General features: G+C 45.0%; 1 protein-coding gene across 1 annotated transcript in view; it reads left to right on the top strand.

The window, feature by feature from the left end:
* LOC127580080 (dedicator of cytokinesis protein 2-like) overlaps positions 1–25130 on the top strand; it is a 1107748-nt gene that overhangs the window by 1077608 nt on the left and 5010 nt on the right. Inside the window, 6 exon segments of the mRNA XM_052033289.1 lie at positions 677–853; positions 9605–9688; positions 12466–12603; positions 15021–15169; positions 17554–17713; positions 21898–21976. Of these exon segments, the coding sequence (XP_051889249.1) occupies positions 677–853; positions 9605–9688; positions 12466–12603; positions 15021–15169; positions 17554–17713; positions 21898–21976 (787 nt within the window).

The following is a 25130-nucleotide window of genomic DNA, read 5'->3' as shown; positions in this document are numbered from 1 at the left end:
GTCGCCTCATTATGGGAAAGATGTGGAAGTTTTAGAGAGGGTGCAGAGGAGATTTACCAGGATGCTGCCTGGATTGGAGAGCATGTCTTATGAGGATAGGTTGAGTGAGCTAGGGCTTTTCTCTTTGGAGAGAAGGAGGATGAGAGGTGACTTGATAGAGGTGTACAAGATGATAAGAGGCATAGATCGAGTGGACAGTCAGAGACTTTTTCCCAGGGTGACAATGGCTCACACCAGGGGGCATAATTTTAAGGCGATTGGAAGAAGGTATAAGGGTGATGTCAGAGGTAATTTTTTTACACAGAGAGTGGTGGGTGTGTGGAACACACTGCCGGCAAAGGTTGTAGGGGCAGATACATTAGGGACATGAATGATAGAGAAATGGAGGCCTACGTAGGAGGGAAGGATTAGATAGATCTTAGAACAGGATAAAATGCCGGCACAACATTGTGGGCCAAAGGGCCTGTACTGTGCTGTAGTGTTCTATGTTCTATGTTCTAATTTATGCTTTTCTTGTGAATGCTGCTTACATGATGCTGTGTGCCTGTGATGCTGCTGCAAGTAAGTCTTGTGCATGCACGTACTTGTGCATCTGACAATAACTTTGACTCAGACTTCCTGAAAATTTGATCTATACTTTCTTTATGAATTCATTGGTGGTGTTTCTGTTCTACAGACCTGTATAAGTCCATTGGAAAATGCCATTGAAACAATGCAGACCAGCAACGATAAGATACTCACGATGATCAACCAGCACCACAGCGATCCGAAGCTTTCTATTAACCCTCTGTCCATGCTTCTCAATGGCATTGTAGATCCTGCAGTAATGGGAGGATTCGCCAAGTACGAGAAGGTGAGCTCGTCAATAACTCAATACGAAGGAAAGGAAGGCTTGTGTCTCCCGCACACTCTCCGTGTTCCAAAGCATACTATAGCCAGTGGATTGGTCTTAAAGTGTAGCTGTTGCCACAATGTAGGAAGGACAGCAGGAAACAGGCAAGCACGGTAGTGTAGCGGTTAGCATAATGCTCTACAGCGCCAGCGACCCAGGCATGCTATGTTGGCGCCGGAAGCGTGGTGACACTTTGCGGGCTGCCCCCAGAACACTCTACACAAAAGATGTGTCTCACTGTGTGTTTCGATGTACATGTGACTAATAAAGAAATCTTATCTTAAATGTCTGCACATCCATCTACCGCATTGTGACAATGGCAAGGTAATGTGCTTTATTTGTGTTTGTAGAGGAACAGGTGGGGCCTGAACATTACCCTCCTCTACTCTTCTTCTTGTCGAGGGTGGTGAATATCTGAAATTGGTATTGGTATTGATATTGGTTTGATATTGGTTTATTAAGATAAGATATTTATTTATTAGTCACATATACATCGAAACACACAGTGAGATGCGTCTTTTTGTGTCACTGAGAATGTGCTGAGGGCAGCTCATAAGTGTCGCCACTCTTCCGGCGCCAACATAGCATGCCCACAGCTCCTAACCTGTACGTCTTTGGAATGTGGGAGGAAACCGGAGCACCCTGAGGAAACCCACGCAGACATGGGGAGAACGTATAAACTCCTTATAGACAGCGGTGGAAATTGAACCTGGGTCGCTGGCGCTGTAATAGTGTTTACTGTCACATGCACTGAGATGCAGTGTAAAGCTTTTTTTCACGTGCCAGATCATGCCATACATAATTACATCGAGGTAGTAAAAAGAAAACAGAATGCAGAATATAGTGTTGCAGTTACAGAGAAAGTGCAGTGCAGGTAGACAAATAAAGTGCAAGGGCCACGATGAGGTAGATTGGGAGATCAAGAGTTCATCTTTTAGCGTGAGAGGTCCACTCTAGAGTCTATGATAGTGGGATAGAAGCTGTCCTCGAGTCTGGCGGTTTATACTCTCAACCTCTTGTACCTTTTGCCTAATGGGAGAGGAGAGGGACTGGAGTGAGGGCGGGTCCTTGATTATGTTGGCTGCTTTACTGAGGCAGCGGGGAGTGTAGACAAGAGTCAATGGAGGGGAGGTTGGTTTCTTGCGGTTTCGGGCAGAGCAGCTGCCATACCAAGCCGTAATGCATCCAGACAGGATGCTTTCTATGGTGCATCTGTAAAACTTGGTGAGAGTCAACAGGGACATGCCAAATTTCCTTAGCCTTCTGAGGAAGAGAGGCGTTGGTGCACTTTCTTGTCCAGAGCGTCCACGTGGCTGGACCAGGACAAATTGTTGGTTCTCTACCCCAGGGAGCTATGGAGGCTAGATAATTAGAAATATTTAATGAGAATTTCGATAATTTTTGATAGATCAGGGAACTGAGGGCTATGGGGAACTGGCACAGAAGAGGTGATGAGGCCTAGAGCAGATCAGCCATGATCATATTGAATGGTAGAACAGGTTTGAGGGGCTGAGTGGCTTAATTCTTCTTCCTATGTTCTTCTTTGTCATCGTGGCCACTGGATCTTTTATGCCCAACTGAGGGAGCAGATGGGCCCTCAGACTGGCACCTTTCCTGCTCTCCCCAACTTACGTGGCTACAGCTCAACATTCTGGTTCCCCACTCACAAGTCATCCTCAGTTGGGTCTCACCTACCTGGGTACAGTAGCAATGGTTAAGGTATTCGAGGTCTGGGTCGGTGACCCGGGGTCTGAAGTTCACATCCCACTACACCGGCTGAGGAATTTAAATTCAAGCAATTGCATAAATGTGGAATAAAATCTGGCCTCAGTAAGGATGATCAAGAAATGTCGGGATTGTCCTCAATGCAAACCAGGTTCAAGAAAAGAAATACACTATCTTCATTTGATCTGGCCAAAATGTGACTCCCGGCCACCAACGTGGTTGACGGTCAATCGCGCCCCCCCCCCCCCCCCCCCCCCCCCCAGTTCAGGAGTTGGTGAAGAATGGGCAACAAATACTGGCATTGCCAGTGACATCCTTGTTCTGTGAGTGACTGAATTACATGACTGAATTGACTTGATAGAGGTGTACAAGATGATAAGAGGCATAGTTCGAGCGGACAGTCAGAGACTTTTTCCCAGGGCGACAATGGCTAACACGAGGGGACATAATTTTAAGGTGATTGGAGGAAGATATAGAGGGGATGTCAGGGGTAAAATTTTTACCCAGAGAGTGGTGGGTGCGTGGAACGCACTGCCGGCAGAGGTTGTGGGGGCAGATACATTAGGGACATTTAAGAGACTCTTAGATAGACACGTGAATGATAGAAAAATAGGGGGCTATGTGGGAGGGAAGAGTTAGATAGATCTTAGAGCAGGATAAAATGTTGGCACAACATTGTGGGCCGAAGGGCCTGTACTGTGCTGTAGTGTTCTGTGTTCTATAAATGGTAGAACCCCAGAGAGATACAGCACAGAAACAGACCATTGACTCGCTGCCGACCATCAGCTACCCATATACATCAATCCTACATTAATCCAGAATCAGAATCAGGTTTTTTATCATTGACAGATGTCATGACATTTGTTGTTTTACGGCAGCAGTACAGTGCAGGACATTAAGACGTAAAAATTACTGTAAGTTACAAAAATAAATAAATAGGAATAACGAGGTAGTGTTCATGAGTTCATGGACCATTCGGAAATCTGACGGTCCAGAAATCCATTATTAATCCCGTAAAATTCCTCTGTCAGACTTTTAGGGATTGAAGCAGCAGCTGTTGTTACTCCTGTCACGAACCAGCAACAAAAGAAACACACTGAGCATGATTCAGTGTTAAAAACTATTTTATTAATCACTACTTATGATAATACGTAAAATAAAAGTAAAAATGTTAGTATGTTAGAATTCAAAAATGTTAAATCTCGAACGTTAACCCCAAAACTAAACTCTTCGTGTGTGTGTGTGACAAAGTCCAAAACTCCCAGTTCCGGAATGGTTCTTAAAGTTCAGTTCCGCAAGCCATAAGGTGAAACATGAGCAAGGGCTTCTTCAACAACCACCGTTGTCTGAAGATAAGATGTAGATGTAGAAAAACATAGAGAGAGTACATACGAAATCCAAATGTTCCACGATGGAACCCAAACGACACTTCAGTGTTTACTCGGTAGTGACTTCCTCACCCCGAAAGCATCCGAACCGTGGTCGTCCACACATAAATACCTGTTTCCTTCTACAGGTCAGCAACAAAGTGAACTCCACCGGATTACTTCCAACTTCCATACATGGGTTTCAGTGGCAAACACAGTTATTGTTTCTCATCCATCGATAGAGAAAACAAGCAGGCTGGTGTCTCTCTCCCTTCTCTCTCTCTCCTTCTTCTTCTTCTTACTTCTTCAACAACGTCATTACGTCCTTTATCTTCTGTTGACGTAAGCACGCCCCACACACAGAAACACACACACTCTCTATCTTAAAGGGACTTTCACTGAGTCCGTAACACCTCCCACCTAAAAAAAAAATTTTCCCAAGAAAATTTTAACCGCGCATACAGTTAGTAATGTTAATAATTATCATGCTACATAACTACAGACTATCAGATTAGTACAGATACATGTTTCCCATTTAACATCGGGAAAGACAATCAGCAATCACATTATCTTTGCCTTTAATGTGAGTTATCATGAGATCAAACTCTTGCAAAATTAAACTCCAGTTTAACAGCCTTCTGTTTTTGTTTTTGACTCGGCTCAGAAACACCAATGGGTTATGATCTGTATATACAGTCAATGGTTTCTGAGCGGTGCAAACATATACACTGAAATGTTGCAAGGCTAAAACAAGCGACAGTAATTCTTTCTCTATGGTGGAATAATTCTTTTGATGCTCATTAAATTTCTTTGAAAAGTAAGCTACAGGATGGTCAATATCATCAAGGTCACCCTTCTGCAACAACACAGCTCCTGCAGCTTCATCACTGGCATCTACTGCTAATGAAAATGGCTTTTCAAAGTCAGGTGTTTTGAGCACAGGATGGTAGCATAAAATGGCTTTCAACTTCTCAAATGCTTCTTGACAAGAATCTGTCCAAACAAACTTTACTCCCTTCTTCAGAAGATTAGTTAGGGGAAGAGCAATATCAGCAAAATTTTTACAAAATTTTCGGTAATATCCAACCATTCCCAAAAATCTTCTAACAGTCCTCGTACCTGTGGGAATAGGGAACTCAGATATTGCTTGAACTTTTGCCTGAACAGGAGCTTGCTTGCCTTGACCTACAACATAACCAAGATACGTCACAGTGGCATGGCCAAATTCACTTTTAGCCAAGTTAACTGTAAGGTTAGCCTTGGAAAGTCTTTCAAACAACCTTTCTAACACAGAGATGTGATCTTCCCAAGTATCATTCCCGGTCACTAAGTCGTCAATGTAGGCATCTGTATGTTTTAACCCATGAATCACCGAATTAATCATTCTTTGAAATGTTGCCGGAGCATTTTTCATTCCAAATGGCAAAACATTGTATTCATACAATCCAGAAGGGGTTACAAAGGCTGAAATCTCCCTTCCTCTATCTGTTAATGGAACACACCAGTACCCTTTTAATAAGTCAATCTTTGTGAGAAATTTTGCCTTTCCCACTCTATCTATGCAATCATCCACCCTAGGAATAGGGTAAGCATCTGACTTTGTTACAGCATTCACTTTCCTGTAATATGTGCAAAATCTAACAGTTCCATCAGGTTTAGGTACAATAACACAGGGCGAACTCCAATTTGAAGTAGAATGTCTAATAATATAATTTTCCAACATGTATTTTATTTCCTGATCAACAAGTTTACTTTTTTTCTACATTCATTCGATATGGGTGTTGTTTGATTGGTTTTGCATCCCCAACGTCAACATCATGGGTAATTATCGATGTTCTGTTTGGAACATCTGGGAACAGATTTTTAAATTTTAAAATTAATTCTCTCATCTGTTGTTTTTGTGAAACTTGTAAATGGTCCAACTTCGTTTCAAGGTTCTCCATGATATTTTGGTTTTTTAGTTTCGATGGAACAATATTTGGTCTAAATTGGCCTTCCTCAACATCAACATCAAGCATTCTAGAAACAACTTTTACATCATCCACCAAGGCCACAACTGAATCCCTCTCATAATAAGGTTTTAGCATGTTTACATGACAGAGTTGTGTTTTCTTGCGTCTATCTGGTGTTTTGATTATATATGTTAGATCAGTCACTCGAGATTCAATAACATAGGGTCCAGAAAAACGAGATTGCAAGGGATTATTTTGGCTAGGGAAAAATACCAACACCTTTTGCCCCACTGCGAATGTCCTAGGCCGAGCACGTCTATCAAAATATGTCTTCATTCTTATCTGGCTTGTTTTCAAATTCTCTCTCGCTAGCTGGCAGACTCTTTCCAACCGAGTTTTAAATTTTTTGGACATGAGGAGGTCTCCATTTCCTCATTAACACTCCATTTTTGACATAATATCCAGTTGGCACTTTCTCAATCTCCTCACATGAGAGAGCTTTTTCTTTCAATTCTGTCAACTCAGGGTCCTTTGTCTGTTCCACCATAAAATCCTTCCTCGACAAAGACAAATCTTTAAATTCAGGCTCACTTTAAGGATGTTGATCCTCCAGTGAAGACAGAAAAGTCTCAGATAAGGCATCATAATTTTCTTCCTGTTTAGGACTGTCACAAGGAACCACATCAGACTGCACCGGACTGTCTGTCTTGGCTAATTCTCTAGCTCTAGCTCGAGTCACCGCACATGATGGGTAAACATCTGGATCATTCTCAGACTCATCAATCCTTGGTTTGGTCATTAACCGTACCACAGGATCACTTTCTCCATTTGCAAGGTCATTTCCCAATAACAAAGAAACTCCTTCCACTGGCAAACTAGGTCTTATCCCTATCTCGACTGGTCCTTCTACGAACTTTGACTTTAAAATCACCCTGTGAAAAGGGACAGACATGGTCTCACCTGTAACGCCTCGCACTAGATTTACTTCACCAGTGTCACTTTCTTCACCAAAATTTAAAACACTGTCCAGCAAGAGAGATTGACTAGCCCCAGTATCTCTAAGAATTTTCACTGGCACCTGGGGTGACTCATCATTCAGTGAAACAAAACCCTCTGATACATACGAACGGAATTCTTTTCTCACCTCCTCCAACTTTTCCGCTTTTACCTCTTGCAAGGACTGATCTTTAACAGCATCTCCTAAACCTTCTTGATTTTTAATTGCCTGAAAGCAAGCATTGGGCCCAGCTTCCTTCTTTTTCTTCAAAAGGGCACAATTAGATATCACGTGGCCAGGTTTCCTACAGTAATAACAAGTACGCTCAACAGATTTCTCCAGCCCTGGCTTCTTTTCATCTTTTCCTTTTTGATTACCTCCCAATTTAATCTCCGGTTTACCTGGATTGTCTTTGTAACTCTTTTGAAAGGTTTTAGGTTGTCCCCATTTGGATTTATGGGTTAAAGCATAATCATCTGCCAACCTAGCAGTTTCTTGTAAAGTTTCCACTGCCTTTTCATTTAAATATGTTGTTAATTCAGCTGGAACACATCTTTTAAAGTCCTCCACTAATATCAATTCTTTCAATTTATCAAAATCCCCATCTACATTTTTAGCCAGGCACCATCGTTCAAAACATATTCTCTTTCCATTGGCAAATTCCATATAAGTCTGATCTGCAGATTTCCTCAAGTCTCTAAATTTTTGTCTATAAGCTTCAGGTACCAATTCATAGGCCTTCAATATAGCTTGTTTTACCTTGGTATAATCAGCTGCATCCTCAGCAGACAAAGCAGAATAAGCTTTTTGAGCTTTACCTTTAATCACACTCTGTACCATAAGAGCCCATCCTTTCCTTGGCCAGTTTGAACTCACAGCAACCTTTTCAAAATGTTGGAAATACTGATCAACCTGATCTTCTTCAAACGGAGGGACTAATCGAACCTCCCTACTGGCTGAAAAACCATCATCAGAATCAGATTCCACACTCTTTTGCATCATTTGTAAATCATGCTGCCTCTGTTTCTCCTTCTCCTCACTATCCAGCTCCATCCTCTTCAATTCCATCTGCTTCATTGCTAGATCAGCCTCTATCTTCATCCGAGTTAGCTCTCGTTCAGCCTCTAATTTCTTTTGTCCCAACTCGAACTTCAGTCGTGTTTGTTCTAACTCCATCTTTGCTATCTGCACCTGTGCCTCAGAAATTGCTATTTCACTGCCAGGAAACTGTTTTAACACTTCCTTCTCAAACACCTTCTTTTCCACATAATGGCCAGCTATCAGTCTCTGAATATCTGCCTTTCTCATAAATCGCGTTACTGCCTCAAGATGTAACTCTGCAGCAATTTTCACCAAATCAGGCTTCCTCATCCCCTGCAATCCTCCAGGAGAGGGTTTTTTCAAAAATGTATCCATTGTTGCTGGTTTCCACACACACAAGCCAATTAGAAAGAATTTATCAGACCTCCCTCAACAATCTTTGGATTGAATCCCAAACGAATCTCGTCAATCTGGGGAACGATCCCAGATGACACTCGTTAATCTTTGGATTGGATCCCAGACGAATCTCGTTAACCTTGGGAACTATCCCGGACGAGCCCCCAATTTTGTCACGAACCAGCAACAAAAGAAACACACTGAGCATGATTCAGTGTTAAAAACTATTTTATTAATCACTACGTATGATAATACGTAAAATAAAAGTAAAAATGTTAGTATGTTAGAATTCAAAAATGTTAAACCTCGAACGTTAACCCCAAAACTAAACTCTTCGTGTGTGTGTGTGACAAAGTCCAAAACTCCCAGTTCCGGAATGGTTCTTAAAGTTCAGTTCCGCAAGCCATAAGGTGAAACATGAGCAAGGGCTTCTTCAACAACCACCGTTGTCTGAAGATAAGATGTAGATGTAGAAAAACATAGAGAGAGTACATACGAAATCCAAATGTTCCACGATGGAACCCAAACGACACTTCAGTGTTTACTCGGTAGTGACTTCCTCACCCCGAAAGCATCCGAACCGTGGTCGTCCACACACAAATACCTGTTTCCTTCTACAGGTCAGCAACAAAGTGAACTCCACCGGATTACTTCCAACTTCCATACATGGGTTTCAGTGGCAAACACAGTTATTGTTTCTCATCCATCGATAGAGAAAACAAGCAGGCTGGTGTCTCTCTCCCTTCTCTCTCTCTCTCCTTCTTCTTCTTACTTCTTCAACAACGTCATTACGTCCTTTATCTTCTGTTGACGTAAGCACGCCCCACACACACATACACACACACTCTCTATCTTAAAGGGACTTTCACTGAGTCCGTAACACTCCACATCTGGCTGGCTTGTACTACAGATGTGGGGTAGAGAAAAGTGGAAGAAGAAAGATTGGGAGAAAACCTTTCAGTGTTTCAAATTACCCTGATGGAGTGCGAAGATATTGGAAGAGATGAAAAACCTTCCAACAACTGGGTCCAACTCGGTTGGGGAACCACGCCACCCATTCCTATCCTTGCAGAACGTCTCACAGATTGGCCGGCAAGATTTCACAGGCAATGCAAGTGGGGGTAATGTTCATTCCACAAGCACTTCAGCGCAGCACTAAGACTGATGGAAGTAAAAGGGGTGACAAAGTGTTGAGTAAATCTTTTGTCTGACGCCTGCTCATTTTACCCCTCAGGCATTCTTCACTGAAGAGTATATGAGCAGCCACCCTGAAGACATGGACAACATCACGAAGCTAAAGGACCTCATTGCATGGCAGGTAAGCAAAATTCTAATCCTTATAACAGGATGGTGCTTCAGAAGTCAATGAGAAATTGGAATGGATTACGGCACAGAAAAAGGCCATTCGGCCTGACCATTCTGTGCTAGCATTTATGCTTCACTTAAGCCTCTTTCCTCCACAAAATCTATCAGCATTGTCTTGTATTCCATCCTCCCTCAGATATTTGTACAGTCCCTGCTTTAAACGTATCAGTTCTATTCACCTCAGCCACTCCCTGTGGGAATCAGTTCTACAGGCTTTGGAGAGGGTGCAGAAGAGGTTTACCAAGATGCTGCCTGGATTAGAGGGCATGTGCTATGAGGAGAGGTTGGATAAACTTGGGTCATTCTCTCTGGAGCAGTGGAAGCTGAGGAGAGATCTGATAGAGGTTTATAAGATTATAGGAGGCATCGATAGAGTAGACAGCCGATATCTTTTTTCCAGGGTTGAAATATCTAATACCAGAGGACATGCATTTAAGGTGAGAGGGGGAAAGTTCAAAGGAGATGTGCAGGGCAAGTTTTTTTACAAAGAGAGTGGTGGGTGCCTGGAATGCGCTGCCTGGGGTGGTGGTGGAGGTAAATATGATTCAAGAAGCTCTTAAATAGGCACAAGAATGTAAGGAAAATGGTAGAACATAGAACATAGAGCACTACAGCACAGTACAGGCCCTTCGGCCCACAATGTTGTGCCGACATTTTATCCTGCTCTAAGATCCATATCATAGGATATGGACATTGTATAGGCAGAAGGGATCGGTTTAATTGGGCATTTTATGACTAATGTAATAGGTTCGTTACAACATTGTGGGCCGAAGGGCCTGTTCCTGTGCTGTACTGTTCTATGTTCTATGTTCTACATTCTCACCACTCTCTGGGTAAAGACGTTTATTCTGAACCCCCTCTCGGATTTCTTGGTCATGGTCTTACATTGATGGCCTCTGGTTTTGCTCTCCTCCACATGTGGGAACATTCTCTCTGCATCCTCTCAGTCAAACCCTTCATCATTTTTTACCCCCACCACCTGGAAGTTGCCCTCCAAGCTATACCCCATCTTGACTTTGAAATATATCGCCACTTCTTCACCATCGCTGGGTCAAAATCCTCTCCCCAACAGCATTGCGGGTGTACTCACACCTCAAGGACTGCACCAGTTCAAGAAAGCAGCTTACCACCACCTACTCAAGGGAAACTAAGGACGGGTAATTAAATACTGGGTCAGCCTGTAAAGCCCAAATCCCTTGAATAAATAAAAATAAAAGATGTTTGTGAGGTCATCCCTCAGCTGCATGTTTTCAAGGACTTTTCCCGTTTGGCTAAGTTGGTGAACTTACTGTCCAGTATGAGTCTACGCTCAAAGCCCAGTGTGGACCACAGGTCAGACTCTTGCTTCTGAGCCCGAGAGTAGTGTCATCAACCGCGCCTCTCCCTCATCTCACCTGCCTGCTGAGACCCTTTGTTGGTTTTAGTGCCCACTATCGCCCTGGCTTCCTTGCTTTCCACTGACAAATGTTTTCCTGCTGTCCATTTCCCAACTCGACTGTGACTTCCCCCTATCAGCCCCAGGTTCCTAACTTCATTGACTGTCTGACCAGTCATACCTGAAATAAGTTGCGTTTATATAGGGTGGGCTTGTTTTCCTTAAAGCAGATGAGGCTGAGGAGGGGATCTGATAGAGATGTACAAGGTTAAGAGGGGCATAGATAGGATGATAATGAGAAACTTTTCTCTATGCAGAGGTATCTAGCATCAAAGACCAAAGGTTTATCATCAAATATCCCCACCATCTGGGCCATGCCATCTTCTCGCAGCTACCATCGGGCAGGAGGTACTGGAGGCTGAAGTCCCACACCACCAGGTTCAACAACAACTACTTCCCTTCAACCATTCGGTTCTTGAACCAACCTGCACAACCCTCATCACTACCTCAGTGCAGCAACACTATGGCTGCTTTAACCACTTTGCACTACAATGGACTTTGTTTTTTTGTTCTAATTGTGTTCTTTTATGTAAAAATTGTGTGTAATTTATGTTTAATTTACGTTTTTCTTGTGAATGCTAATTATCTGATGCCATGTGCCTGTGATGCTGCTGCAAGTTTTTTACTGCGCTTGTACATACATGTACTTGTGCATCTGACAATAAAATTGACTTTGACCTTGACTTCAACTTTGACTTTAAGTGAAGAGTCAGAGATTAGAGGGGATTTTGAGGAAGAATTTTCTCTCCAATTCCCCCGACTGTCTCTTTTTCCAATACCCCTCCAGGCAGTGAGTTCCAGATCGTCACTGCAATCCCCATAAAAACATCACTGATGTACCTTCTGCCTGAAACTTCACATGTTCTTTGAAGAAACTAAGGTCATTTTATTAAACATGGAGCACAGAGCTATTACGAACTTCTGAACTCCATCTTATAAGCACATGGTAACGTTGGGCTTCACACAAATGCTGGGGGATCTCAGGAGGTCAGCCAGCCGCTATGGAGGGAAATGGACAGTCTCTACTTGTGTCTCCATTTTGCTGCTCCACTGCGGACTGTCCATTTCCCTCCATGGATGCTGCCTGACCTGCAGAGCTCCCCCAGCGTTTGTGTGTTTCTCCAGATTCCAGCATCGACAGTCTCATGTGTAACATTGGGCTTGTTAACTCCAGTTGTGCACTAAATACAGGTTCAAAGCAACCTTGACGTACCCTTCAATGTCTTTAGCCTGTAAGATAAAGCACAATTGGAGTTCCTAACAGATGTGGTCATTCTTCGTTCTCTCTCCTGAAGATCCCACTACTGACAGAAGGGATCAGGATCCACGGAAGGAAGGTCACGGAAGCCCTGAAACCCTTCCACGATCGGATGGAGGAGTGTTTCGCTCAACTGAAGACCAAAGTAGAGAGTCAATATGGAGTGCGGGATCTGGTGAGAAAATTTATCTGGGTAGGGGTGTGAACCATGGCTGAGGGGCGAGGGGGTAAGGTCTCTGGTGCTGTGGGGTCATTGGTGTTGTGGGGTCCTTGGTGTGGGGTCGTTGGCTCAAAGGCCAACATTGGGGCTGGTTTCCTTCATTGGGACAGTTGGGACAAGTCCTTCAGGAAGTGATACACACGTAGACTTGGCCACTTGGAAGAGATGGATGGATTGTGCCAGAAGTAACTAAGGTCACTAAGGAAGGATGTTTCAAAACATGGTTTCCTTTGAGTGAAGCAAAGAAATGGGTTCGAGGTAAATTGGCCTGCCTGTTCACTATCACACATTGTCTGCCCAGATTTAACGCTGAAGTCACTGCAGCGGCCAGATAGGTCAACTTACCAGCCAACCACAAGTGTGGCAGAGGTTATATAGGATACAGAAATCACAACACTTTTCCACAGGTCATTCAGCCCACATAGTCTGTGCCAGTTAATTCTTCAGCTGAGCATTGCCCCCACCCTGTAGATCACCTTTTACCCATCGTTTCCTTTCTCCTGGACATTTCTCTTAATGACACCTTAAAGTTCGGAGCTCAACTAGCCACAGGTGGTTGAAAATCCTGTGTTTTAACCACTCACATACTAAAGATATTCTTCCTGAACTCCTCTTTGGATTTATTAGTGACTACCTATAATTAGCCCCCATGTACTTGTAACCTTGGTTTATGGAAACACCTTGTAGTGGTTAGCGTAATGCTTTACAGCGCCAATGACCCGAGTTCAATTCCGGCTGCTGTCTCTAAGGAGTTTGTACATTCTCCCCGTGTGACTGAGTGAGTTTCTTCCGGGTGCCCTGGTTTCTTCCCACATTCCAAAGACGTACGGGTTAGGTAGTTATGGGCGTGCTATGTTGGCGCCGGAAGCGTGGCAACACTTGCAGACTACTCCCAGAACACTCCACGCAAAAGATACATTTCACTATGTGTTTCAATGTACTAATAAAGATATCTATAAAATTGTACTGATGTGATGAAATGATCTGTCTGGATGGCATGCAAAACAAAGTTTTGCAATGTACCTCCGTACATATGACAAGAATAAACCAATTTACCAATTTAAAATAAATTTGTAGCAGTTGCTACCGCGGAATAAAACAAGACTCTACTCGGAGGATTGCCAAACAGAACTGGTTTATTTTCCCGCCTTGTGCGGGCCCTTTAAGGGAGAAAAACTCCCGCCCAAAAAAACCGGCAATGACGTAAGTCCTACGTCATCAGGACTTTCCCGCGCGCGGGTTCTCCCCATCGCTCGGAAAGACGAGGCCCGCCGCCATCTTGGGCCTCGTCGCTCCGACGCCGCGCGACCCGACTGCCGAGCCGGTTCGCCCGACTAGACGGTGAGTCGCCACAAATTCATCATTAACCCTGTCAGTTCACAACTGTTGGCTGGTTTTGTTCACTTTGGGGAATGTGGACATAACTGACAGGTTCCCAAATTGCTGCCCGAATTGAGTGGCTTCCTAGGCATTCTGGAGGGCAGTTCAGAGTCAACCACATTGGTGGGGCTGGAGTCACTTAGAGGTAGTCTAAGAACAGCAGATTTCCTTCCTTATAAACCATGGGTAAGCTAGGTGGATTTTTTTTACAATCCAGTAGTTTGTGGTCACCATTACCGATGCTAGTTTTATTATTCCAGTTTCAATTGAATTAAGGTTCTCCGACTGTTTTGATGAGATTTGAAGACTGGTCCCTGGATTGATACTAGTAAATAGTAACTCGTAGAGCTAAGAACTAACCACTAGAGCTCCAAAATCTTCATAATTGCCTGTTAGTTCAACCCTCTCAGCTCCCTTGTACATAGACAATACTCTTTCCCCACTGCCTTTGCAACATTTTTTAAGATATCTTTATTAGTCACATGTACATCGAAACACACAGTGAAATGCATCTTTTTGCGTAGAGTGTTCTGGGGGCAGCCTGCAAGTGTCGCCACGCTTTCGGCACCAACGTAGCATGCCCGCAACTTCCTAACCCGTACGTCTTTGGAATGTGGGAGGAAACCGGAGCACCCGTAGGAAACCCACACAGACACGGGAAGAACGTACAAACACCTTCCAGACAGTGGCCGGGTTTTTTCTAGGACTTTGTGCAACATTCCCAACTTATCCTGAGCATGAGTTGCTTGGGCTCAAATTGAACCAGGAATAGGATTCAGGCCTGATTTATTTTAGGAACACACAAGGTGCTGGAGGAACTCATTGTGGGTCATTGTTTGTTGCTCCAGATTCCAGCATCTGCAGTCTCTTGTGTCTCCTCTCTGATTTATTTTCGACTCTCCAACAAGGGACGCAAACAAAACAAATAAGAGTTTTGCCATCTTGAGGCTGAGTTCTTGAAAGTAATAACTTTTGTGCACCATGTATTCCAGTCATTTTCCGAGGAGAGGCGAGGAGGGAGTGGAGGCGGGAGCCGGCCTCGTTCGATGATCCGATCCTATCGGCCTCTGTCACTCATCTCCTCGAGTTCCTTGAGCTCCACAAGCTCCGACAGGGAGTCATCCAAGACTGGCGGGGATGGGTACGTAAAGGAAGAATGGCTGAACCTTTAAGTCTTCAGAACATTCCATAGCATTTTATAAAGAGGGTTCCATTTGCAGTGTTATTGTGAAGTAGGAAGATACCCGGTGGAATGCACTTGAGCTATCATTATTAATAGCAGTTGACGTACTTTATCCCATACTCTTGAACATGCCAACAATATTATGAGGGCATGGACACTGATTAGACAGTCGAAAACTTTGCCCCATAACAGAAGTATCAATAACTGAAGGACATTAGTTTAGGTTCAGGCACAAGAGGTTTAAAGGGAACTGAGGAAGAATTATTTTGCCCATTGGAAGCAGAATGCAATGCTGAACTGGGTTGTGGAAGGAAGAACTCTCACAACATTTAAGAAGGATGTGATTAAGCTTGAGGGGGTACAGGAAAGGTTCCCAAGGATGTTGTCAGGACTGGAGGGCTTGAGTTATAAGGAGAGCTTGGATAGGCTGGGACTGTTTTCCCTGGAGCAAAGGAGGCTGAGGGGTGACCTTATCGAGGTTTATAAAATCGTGAGGGGCATAGATAAGGTGAATTTTCATACTTTTTTTCCCAGGGTAGGGGAGTCTAAAACTAGAAGATTAAGGTGAGGGGGTGAAAGATTTAAAGGGGACCTGAGGGACAAATTTTTCACAGAGAGGAGCTGCCAGACGAAGCTGTAGAGGCGGGTACAATTACAATGTTTAAAGGACACTTGGACAGGTATATAGTTAGGAAAGGTTTAGGGGGATATGAGCCAAATGCAGCCAGATGGGACTAGCTCACATAGACACCTTGGTCAGCATGGACAAGTTGGGCCAAAAGGTCTGTTCCATGTTGTCTAACTCATTGACTCTGTAACTCTCTCTAAGTCGAGCACTTGTATCTCCAAGGCTTTAGAAGGTTACAGGCCAAGTGCTGGTAAATGGCATTAGTATAGATGGGTAACTGATGGTTGTCATGGATTTGATGGGCCGAAGGTCCTGCTTCTGCATTGTATGATTCTATACATCATTATTCGTTCATCTTCCCTGGATATCCCCACCCATCATCGCTGTGGGAGCACCTTCACCTAGAGGGCAGCTCACCACCACCTTCCCAAGGACAATAGGATCCCCCATTCAGAAAATTAATAAAATAAAACATAAAGACAGGACTCTGGGTCATGATTTTTAATTGTTTAAAAGACTTGGACAATCCTGGCAAAGCCAGCATTTATTGTCCATCCCTAGTTATTCCTGAACTGAGGGTATTGCTAAGTTAGGCAGTGAGCTCCAGGAAACTGGTCCAGTGACAATGAATGAACAGTGATGTACATTGCCATGGCATTACCTTGGTATTGAATACACTAACTGCTATTCATAATCAACCACACTGCTTCGATCTGGAGTCACGTCCCATGGAGTCATAAGAGTCACACAGCACCGAAACAGGCCTTTTGGCCCACCAAGTCCCCACCAACCATCAAGCATCCATCCATGCCAATCCCATTCCATTCTCCCTACATTTCCATCAGCTGCCCCCCTCCCCACTCACCTATGCAGTCTGGGCAATCTCCAGCAACCAATTAGCCTACCAACCTGCACACATCTTGGGCATGGGAAGATTACAGCACAGTACAGGCCCGATGGCCCACGATGTTGTGCTGACATTTTATCCTGCTCTAAGATCTATCTAACCCTTCCCTCCCACATAGCCCTCCATTTTTCTATCATTCGTGTGGCTATCTAAGCGTCTCTTACATGTCCGTAATGTATCTGCCCCCACAACCTCTGCTGGCAGTGCGTTCCACGCACCCACTGCTCTGTGTAAAAAACGTACCTCTGACATCCCCTCTATATCTTCCTCCAATCACCTTAAAATTATGCCCCCTCGTGTTAGCCATTGTCGCCCTGGGAAAAAGTCTCTGACCGTCCACTCGATCTATGCCTCTTATCATCTTGTACACCTCTATCAAGTCACCAGAGCATCAGGGGAAAATCCATGCGGTCACAGGGAGAACATGCAAACTCCACATCGACAACACCCAAGGTCAGGATTGAACCCAGATCCTTGTAGCTGTGAAGCAGCTGCTTTACCATCTGTGTCACTGTGCTGCCCGATTCCAGATTTATTTGACGAACTGAGTAAAACTGTGTTGGGATTTGAACTTACACTTTCACGTCAATAGCTCTGGACTATTGCCAGACCAGACCAGACCAGCACCATAACCACTGCATTGTTCCCATTTGCTCCATTCTCCCTTTTTATTCTAAATGAGATGATCCCTGAGATCTTTCTGTGCTGGTCTTGGCTGCCACATTTCCCAGGGTGCACGAGTGACAACACCTCGTTAGTGGTAAACCATGCGCCGATGCGATTTAACGCAAGTGTTGTTGTTTGCAGCATGGAGCCACCGTTGCCAAGGAAACAAAGTGCTCGTTCCCTGGAAGGTATAATGAAAGACATCGAGGAGAAGAAGATGGCCAAGAAGGAGAATAGGACCAGTGGACCATGTGTCCCCACCAAATCAGCCGTGTCCACCGCCTCCCTGGATATCACTGAGGTGAGAGGAAGACCCCTCCTCCCAATCTGTAGCAAACACTAGGGAAGATTGGCTCATTGACTCCAGTTGACAGTGAAGTTGGAAGTGCCACAGCCTTACCCAATGAATAATAAGCAATTTCCATTATTCCTCAGTGTGCTCTGTTGGATCAATAATACAAACAGAGATTGCTAGAAGTGTTCAGCAAGTCAGGGAGCATCAGCAGAGAGAGAGGAAGAATTAATGCTTCAGACTGATGAGCATTATACAAGACAGAAACAGTCCTGATGCAGGGTTTTGACCCGAAACGTTGACAATTCCAACTATCCCAACAGTTGCTCCTTGACCCGCTGAGTTCTCCAGCAGATCGTTTGTTACTTCAGAGTTTCCATGTTCCCTGGGGAAGTACAGTCCCACAACTCAGTCCTTTCTCCTTCAGGGAAAGAAATGACCAACATTCCACCCTTTTTTTTACGGTAATTCTACCCTAACAGTTTTATTCCACCCATATTCCCATTAATTCCCCCTCCTAGACTCTACCACACATCTGCATACTTGGGGCAATATACGGTTGTCAATTAACCTATCAACCAGCTGATGGAACTCAGTGGGTCAGGCAGCATCTCTGTGTAAAAGTCAACCCACGCTCTGTAATAAATCAGACAACAGCAAAACCAAAGAACTTACAATCAATGCTTTATTAGTTTAGCGCTAGTGGGAGTGGGGGTACACGGAGGAGCAAACAGTCAGTGCTGCTCTTCCCTGCACGTGGCCCTACTCAAGGAATACAGGGTGCTAACAAACTTAAATACATTGTTCTCCAGTGTGTGTCCACCTACTGCACTGGCATACCCATATTTGGGTATGCTTGACCAGCTCACGCTACCATTGGTCCCAGACAGGTTAACACATCTTTCACAGTCACAAACAACCCTGGTGGCCTTGAGGCCTACACAACTCAGCAATTCCTTATCACACCAAGCAGAGACTATATGAGCAGGTGGCTCAAGCTGTTTACCAGGAGAAAGAAAGAGAGAGAGAGAGAGAGAGAGAGAGAGAATAACCCTTTGTTCACCAGAGCTCCCTTCCCATCGTCTTCTACATTTGGAGGCAAAAGGATAGTCGACATTTCAGAGTCGGGTCCTACCTCCTGATGCAGGGTCTCGACCTGAAATGTTGACAATCCCCTTCCCCCCACAGGTGCTGCTCAACCCGCTGAGTTCCTCCAGCTCCTTTGTGTGTTGCTCCAGATTTCCAGCCTCTGCAGTCTCTTGTGTCTCCTCACAGGAGAAAAGATTTCGCCTGTTGTGCCTGTGTTGGTTGAGGAAGGGTTACCCAGCCTGATCCTACCTTCCTGCACTGGGGACAAGACAAGTTTATTGTCATGTGCACAAGTACGATGAAGAACAGGTACAATAAAAAACTTGCAGCAGCATCACAGGCACGTAGGTACAGACAACACACAGAACATAAATTATACAGAAATTATACAGGACATTGAAGAGAAAAGAAAGACTGCAAAACCAGGCAGTGCAAAAAATCCCTGCCATCACAGCTCATGACTTCTTACATAGAAACATAGAAAAACTACAGCACAATTCAGGCCTTTCGGCCCACAAAGCTGTGCCGAACATGTCCCTACCCTAGAAATTACTAGGCTTACTCATAGCCCTCTATTTTATTCAGCTCCATGTGTCGATCTAACAGTCTCTTGAAAGACCCTATCGTATCCGCCTCCACCACCGTTGCCGGCAACCCATTCCATGCACTCACCACTCTCTGAGTAAAAAACTTACCCCTGACGTCTCCTCTATATCTACTCCCCAGCACCTTAAACCTATGCCCTCTTGCACACATTCCAACTACTGTTTAAATGTGGTGAGGGTTTTAAACTCTTGTCACTCTCTCCAGAGCTCCAACGTCCCCCAAACAAAAGGATTTTACCTTATCTCCACTGTCATTTGTCTACATTATCTCCACTGTAATTCATCTGCACTCTGTGCCTGTGATGCTGCTGCAAGTAAGTTTTTCATTGCACCTGTGCGTGCATGTACTTGTACGTATGACAATAAACTCAACTTTGACTCTGACTTTGACTCTTGATTCATCTGCTAAGTCAGTCCCTTGTAATTTTATACACCTTAAGTCTCCTCTCTTTCGTTCCTGGCCCTAGTAATATCGTAAATCTTTTCTGCACTCTTTCCAATTTAGCAACATCTTTCCTATAGCAGGGTGGCCAAAACTGAACATAATACTGCAGTGCGGCCTCACCATGTTGACCAGATAATTTTCCATTGTGCAGGGGACGTCAGGCAACATACAGGATAAGACAAGACATCTTTACTAGTCACATATACATCGAAACACACAGTGAAATGCATCTTTTGCGTAGAGTGTTCTGAAGGCAGCCCACAAGTGTCGCCACGTTTCTGGCCCAACATAGCATGCCCACAACTTCCTAACCCATACGCCTTTGGAATGTGGGAGGAAACCGGAGCACCCGGAGGAAACCCATGCAGACACGGGGAACTCAAGAGGCTACAGAGAGTGGTAGACTCAGCCAGTTCCATGATGTGTACAGCTCTCCCCACCATTGAGCGCATCTACAAGAGGCAATATCTCAAGAAGGCGTTTTCTTTTTGCTCTGAGTGAAGGGCCAAAATTGACCAGAACACAGGACCAACACCCCCCTGCTCTTTATCAGAATAATGCCGTGGAATCTTGCACATTTGTCTGAGGGAGGGGTCTGAGCCTTGGTTTAACAGCCACACACAAGAGACAGCACCTCCAACACTGCAGCACTCTGCAGTCCTGCAATGGAGTAACAGCCTAGACTTTTCTGCTCAAGACTCTGGATTGGAACTTGAACCCACGTCTCTCTGACTCGGAGCCAAGAGAATGACCCGGTGATATGGCTGATGCTATCCACAGTCTGCATGAACAATGCAGAGCGTGGGATAGAGCAAGTGTTGCTTACAGACAAGGCATCAGACCAGAGGTGTTACAACCAGTACCTGTAAAGTTTAAGTTCAGGTTTGTTGTCATGGGCATACATGGGCACACAATAAACACGCCCATGAAAATGCCATGAAAATTAGCCTTTTGCAGCAGCAACACAGTAAATTATGAACATGACAAACATAAAACATATAAGCAAATTAACATAAATTATACATAATTTACATAACAGGATAAACAAAAACATGACGACATTAGTGCAAGTTGAGGGAAATATAGTCCAAGGTAGTGTTAGAGTTTTTCAGGTGGGTTCAAGAACCTGACGGCAGTGGGGAAGAAGCTGTTGTTGAACCTTGAGGTGTGGGTCTTCAGGCTCTTGTATCCTGCCTGATGGCAGCATCGAGAAGAGGGCACGGCCCAGATGGTGGGGATCCTTAATGTTAGATGTCGCTTTCCTGAGATATCGCCTTTTGTAGATGTTCCTCAATGGTGGGGAGAGCTGTACCCGTGATGGGACTGGCTGAGTCCACCATTCTCTGGAGCCTTATTGCACTACACTTTCTCTGTAGCTGTGACAGTTTACTCGATACTGTTATTCTTTTTACCTGTACTACTTCAATGCACTCTGTACTAACTCAATGTAACTGCACTATGTCATGAATTGACCTGTACGATCGGTATGCAAGACAAGTTTGTCACTGTACCTCGGTACAAGTGACAATAATAAACCAATACCAATACCTCTTTCATTCCCCATGTCTGTGTGGGTTTCCTCCGGGTGCTCCGGTTTCCTCCCACATTCTAAAGACGTACGGGTTAGGAAGTTGTGGGCATGCGGTGTTGGCGCCAGAAGCGTGGCAACACTTGTGGGCTGCCCCCAGAACACTCTACGCAAAACAATGCTTTTCTCTATCTGTTTCGATGTACATGTGACTTGTAAAGATATCTTGTCCTGTGTGTTGCCTGACTACCCCTTCCTAAGGTCCACAATCACATCCTTGGCTTTGCTGATGTTGAGCGCGAGGCTGTTACGACACCACACAACTGGCTGACCTACCTCACTCCTGAAAGCCTCCTTATCACCATCCATGATGAGGAGTCTATGTATTGCCATTGGGCACTGCTGACTGATTTACTTATGGGTTCATTAAAACAAAATGCTCCATGGAAATACTGGAGGGTGGGGATCTTTAAGCTGAAGCACGGTTCAAATGGTGGTGATGATGTTAATCTCTGTTTATTTCTAGGAGCCTTCAAGGTCATCCCAACCTGCAACTAACTCCATTGAAAGTATTCCGGAGCAGCCCGTCAAGGAAAGCAGTGCAGGTGTGGATTGTTTTGGAACGGTGGGGGAACAGAGCAGGGGGAGGTGGAGGCGAGAAATGGTCGGGTTAGCAGTTCGCAAAGAACAAATCAGAAGGTGGCAGCCATTTCGATTCCACCAGTAACTCAATTGGCAACTCAATGAATTTGTGTGGGTAACTTGGTAGTCATAATTAGATTCCCCTTATAACCAGTAGTAACAGAATAACTCATCGACAGCTTTGCTGTACCAGGTGGTGATCCAATAAACCTGTGATATCAACCCAGCTTCCCCTTTCTTGGGTGGTCAAGGATTGGCAGAGTGTGTATGAAGAGTATGGGGACTAGGATGTGTGCAGGGAGATGTAGCCATCAGCTTCACATCAGTTTGGATAAATAATACAGAAAAAGTAATAATTTAATAATTAAAATAACTTCGACTAAAACAGATAGGAAGTCTCGTAACATTGTGTCAAGAAAACCTTTCCCTCGATGTCAGCAAAACAAAGGAGGGAACATTGTACTCCTGTACTTGGGGGAAGGTGGGTGTGGATGTCAATTCTGAGGAGAATGGCAACAAATTATAGGAGAACACTAATAATCTCAGGGAATGGGCAATTAATTGGCAAATGATGTTCGGCACAGCTAGATATCATGGAGAGGATGTCAGAGGACAGGTACACCAATCACTAAAAGTATTCACAGGTTTGCAAAGCGATAAAACGGCAATACCAAGCACTAGAGCATACTTCCTGAGAGATAGAATGGAAGTTGTAAACCTGTATCAAACCTTGGTTAGACGACACTAAGATTGTTGCACAGTTCTGGTCACCATATTACCAAAAGGATTTAGAGTCACTGGAGTGGGCGTATAGAAGGTTTAGAAGGACAATACCCTAAAGGTATTGAGCAGATGAGGACAATCTTTTCTCTTGAGTATAGAAGATAGAAGGGTGACCCCAGAGAGATGTTTAAAATGGTGAACGGTTCAGATAGAGTTGAAACAGAGCATCCGCTTGATGAAGAGAGTAACTAGAGACCATCAATACAAGAAGGTGACCAAGGAACCCAACAGAGGATTCAGAAGAGACCTCGTTGAGCACCTCAGCTCCGTCCGCTGTGCCAGCCGGCATCTCCCGGTGGCCAACCATCTCAATTCCACTTCCCACTCCCACCCCGACACGTCTGTCCCCGGCCTCCTCCACTGCCAGGTCACGGCCAAATGAAAACTCGAGGAACAGCACCTCGTGTTCCGCCCGGGCAGTCTCCAACCTGGCGGCATCAACATCGACTTCTCAAACTTCCGTAACCACTCCCCCTCTGTCCTTTCTCCCCCTTTATTGCTCCCCCCTCCTGATCCACCAGCCCCCATCACCCTACCTCTTCCCCCTCCCCCACGCCCTCCATCTGCCCGTCACCCACACGCCCCTCCCACCCGTTCCCCTCCCCTCTATTCCGTGCTCCTCTCTCATCAGATTCCATCTTCTTCAGCCCTTTGTCACTTCCACCCATCACCTCCCAGCTTCTGACATCATTCCCACTCTCCCCCCTCCCTCATCCTCCTATCACACCTCCTTCACCTGGATCCACCCATCACCAGCCAGCTCTTGCTCCACCCCTTCCCTCCACCCCTTTTATACTGGGTATCTCCTCCCTTCTTTCCCGTCCAGATGAAGGCTCTCGACCCGAAGCGGCGACTGTCCATTTCCCTCCATGGATGCTGCCTGACACCTGGAGTTCCTCCTGTGCTTTTTGTACTGTTCTTTGTCTGAAGGACAGTGAGAAATTGGAACTCGCTCCCGCAGGGAGAGTGGTCGAGGACAAGAGTACAGATGCAATCGAGGGGAAGGTGGCAAGGACATGAGAGAGAAGGGAACAGGGGATCATGTTGACAGATTTAGATGAAATTGGAACTCGCTCCCGCAGGGAGAGTGGTCGAGGACGAGAGTTGCAGAGTACGGACAGATTAAGTCAAATGTCTGTTTCTGTACTACGTATCCCATGTAATCTTGTCACCTCTTAAGGAATGTGTCATTTGACCAACTGTCAGCAGTGTTGCAACAGTGTCTGGGCACAGAAGATTCTAGAAGAAGGCTGCTTTCTAGGAAATCTATCTCCCAGAAAGTTGGTAAAGAATCATCCATTTTCCCTACCTGGTGACGCACAGATCTGAGCTGACTTTCCCTGGGTCCGTCTGGTGCCTGTTGAGGGTGAAGCCTTTGCTTGGCTCCCCTCTATAGATCTGCAGATCTCACACTTCAACACATAGTCCCTGATTGTCCTATCAAGAGCGGCAAAATAGTCTGGGGACACAAGAGGTTGAAGATACTGGAATCTGGAGCAAAAAACAAACTGCTGGAGGAACTCAGCGGTTCGAGCAGCATGTGTGTGTTGGGGGGGGGGGGCGGGGGGGGGAAGATATACAGTCGACATTTGGGGTCAAGACCCAGTCAACATTTCAGGTCCAGATGAAGGGTCTCAACCTGAAACATCAACTGTCCATTTCACCCTATGGCTGCTGCCTGACCTGCTGAGTTCCTCCAGCATTTTGTGTGTGTTGCTCCAGATTCCAGTGTCTGCAGAATCTCTTGTGACTCTGCTAAATTGGGTCTGTATCCTTTAGAAGAACGAGGGGTGACATTATTGAAACGTATAAGAGGGGACATGACAGGATAGCTGTTGAGATATTTTCACTAGTGGGAGAGTCTCATATGCAATGACATAGCTACAAGATAAGGGGCTGCTCACTTAAAATCAGAGTGCATTGAAGTTTCTTCGTGTGTGAGTGCCTGGAGTTCTCTGCCTCAGTGGGTTGGGAAGGCCAAGTCATTAGAAGTGTTTAAGGTGAGGATAAATGCATTTTTGAAAGATCAGGGAATTGAGGGCCATGGGGAACCGGCACATAATGGGAGCTGAGGCAAGTATAGATTAGCAATGCTCATATTGAATGGCAGGTCAGGGTTTTAGGTGGTCTAGTCCTTCTCTTATTTTCTTGGTGTCCTTGATCTCCCCATTCATCACCGGCCTCTCTCTCTCCGGAGCCGTCCAGCCCCTCCCAGATCTCAGGTGTGGACAGCTTTGACCAGATTGCTCCTTAGGAGTGATGACTCTGCCTAAAGCTGCAGATGACTCAGGCTGTGGCTGTGGCCACCAATGGCTGTGGGGACCATTCCCCACA

Source organism: Pristis pectinata, chromosome 2 (assembly GCF_009764475.1).
Source record: "Pristis pectinata isolate sPriPec2 chromosome 2, sPriPec2.1.pri, whole genome shotgun sequence".
Taxonomy (NCBI): domain Eukaryota; kingdom Metazoa; phylum Chordata; class Chondrichthyes; order Rhinopristiformes; family Pristidae; genus Pristis; species Pristis pectinata.
Note: the sequence above shows the minus strand (reverse complement) of the source record. Positions and strands in the feature narration are given on the sequence as shown.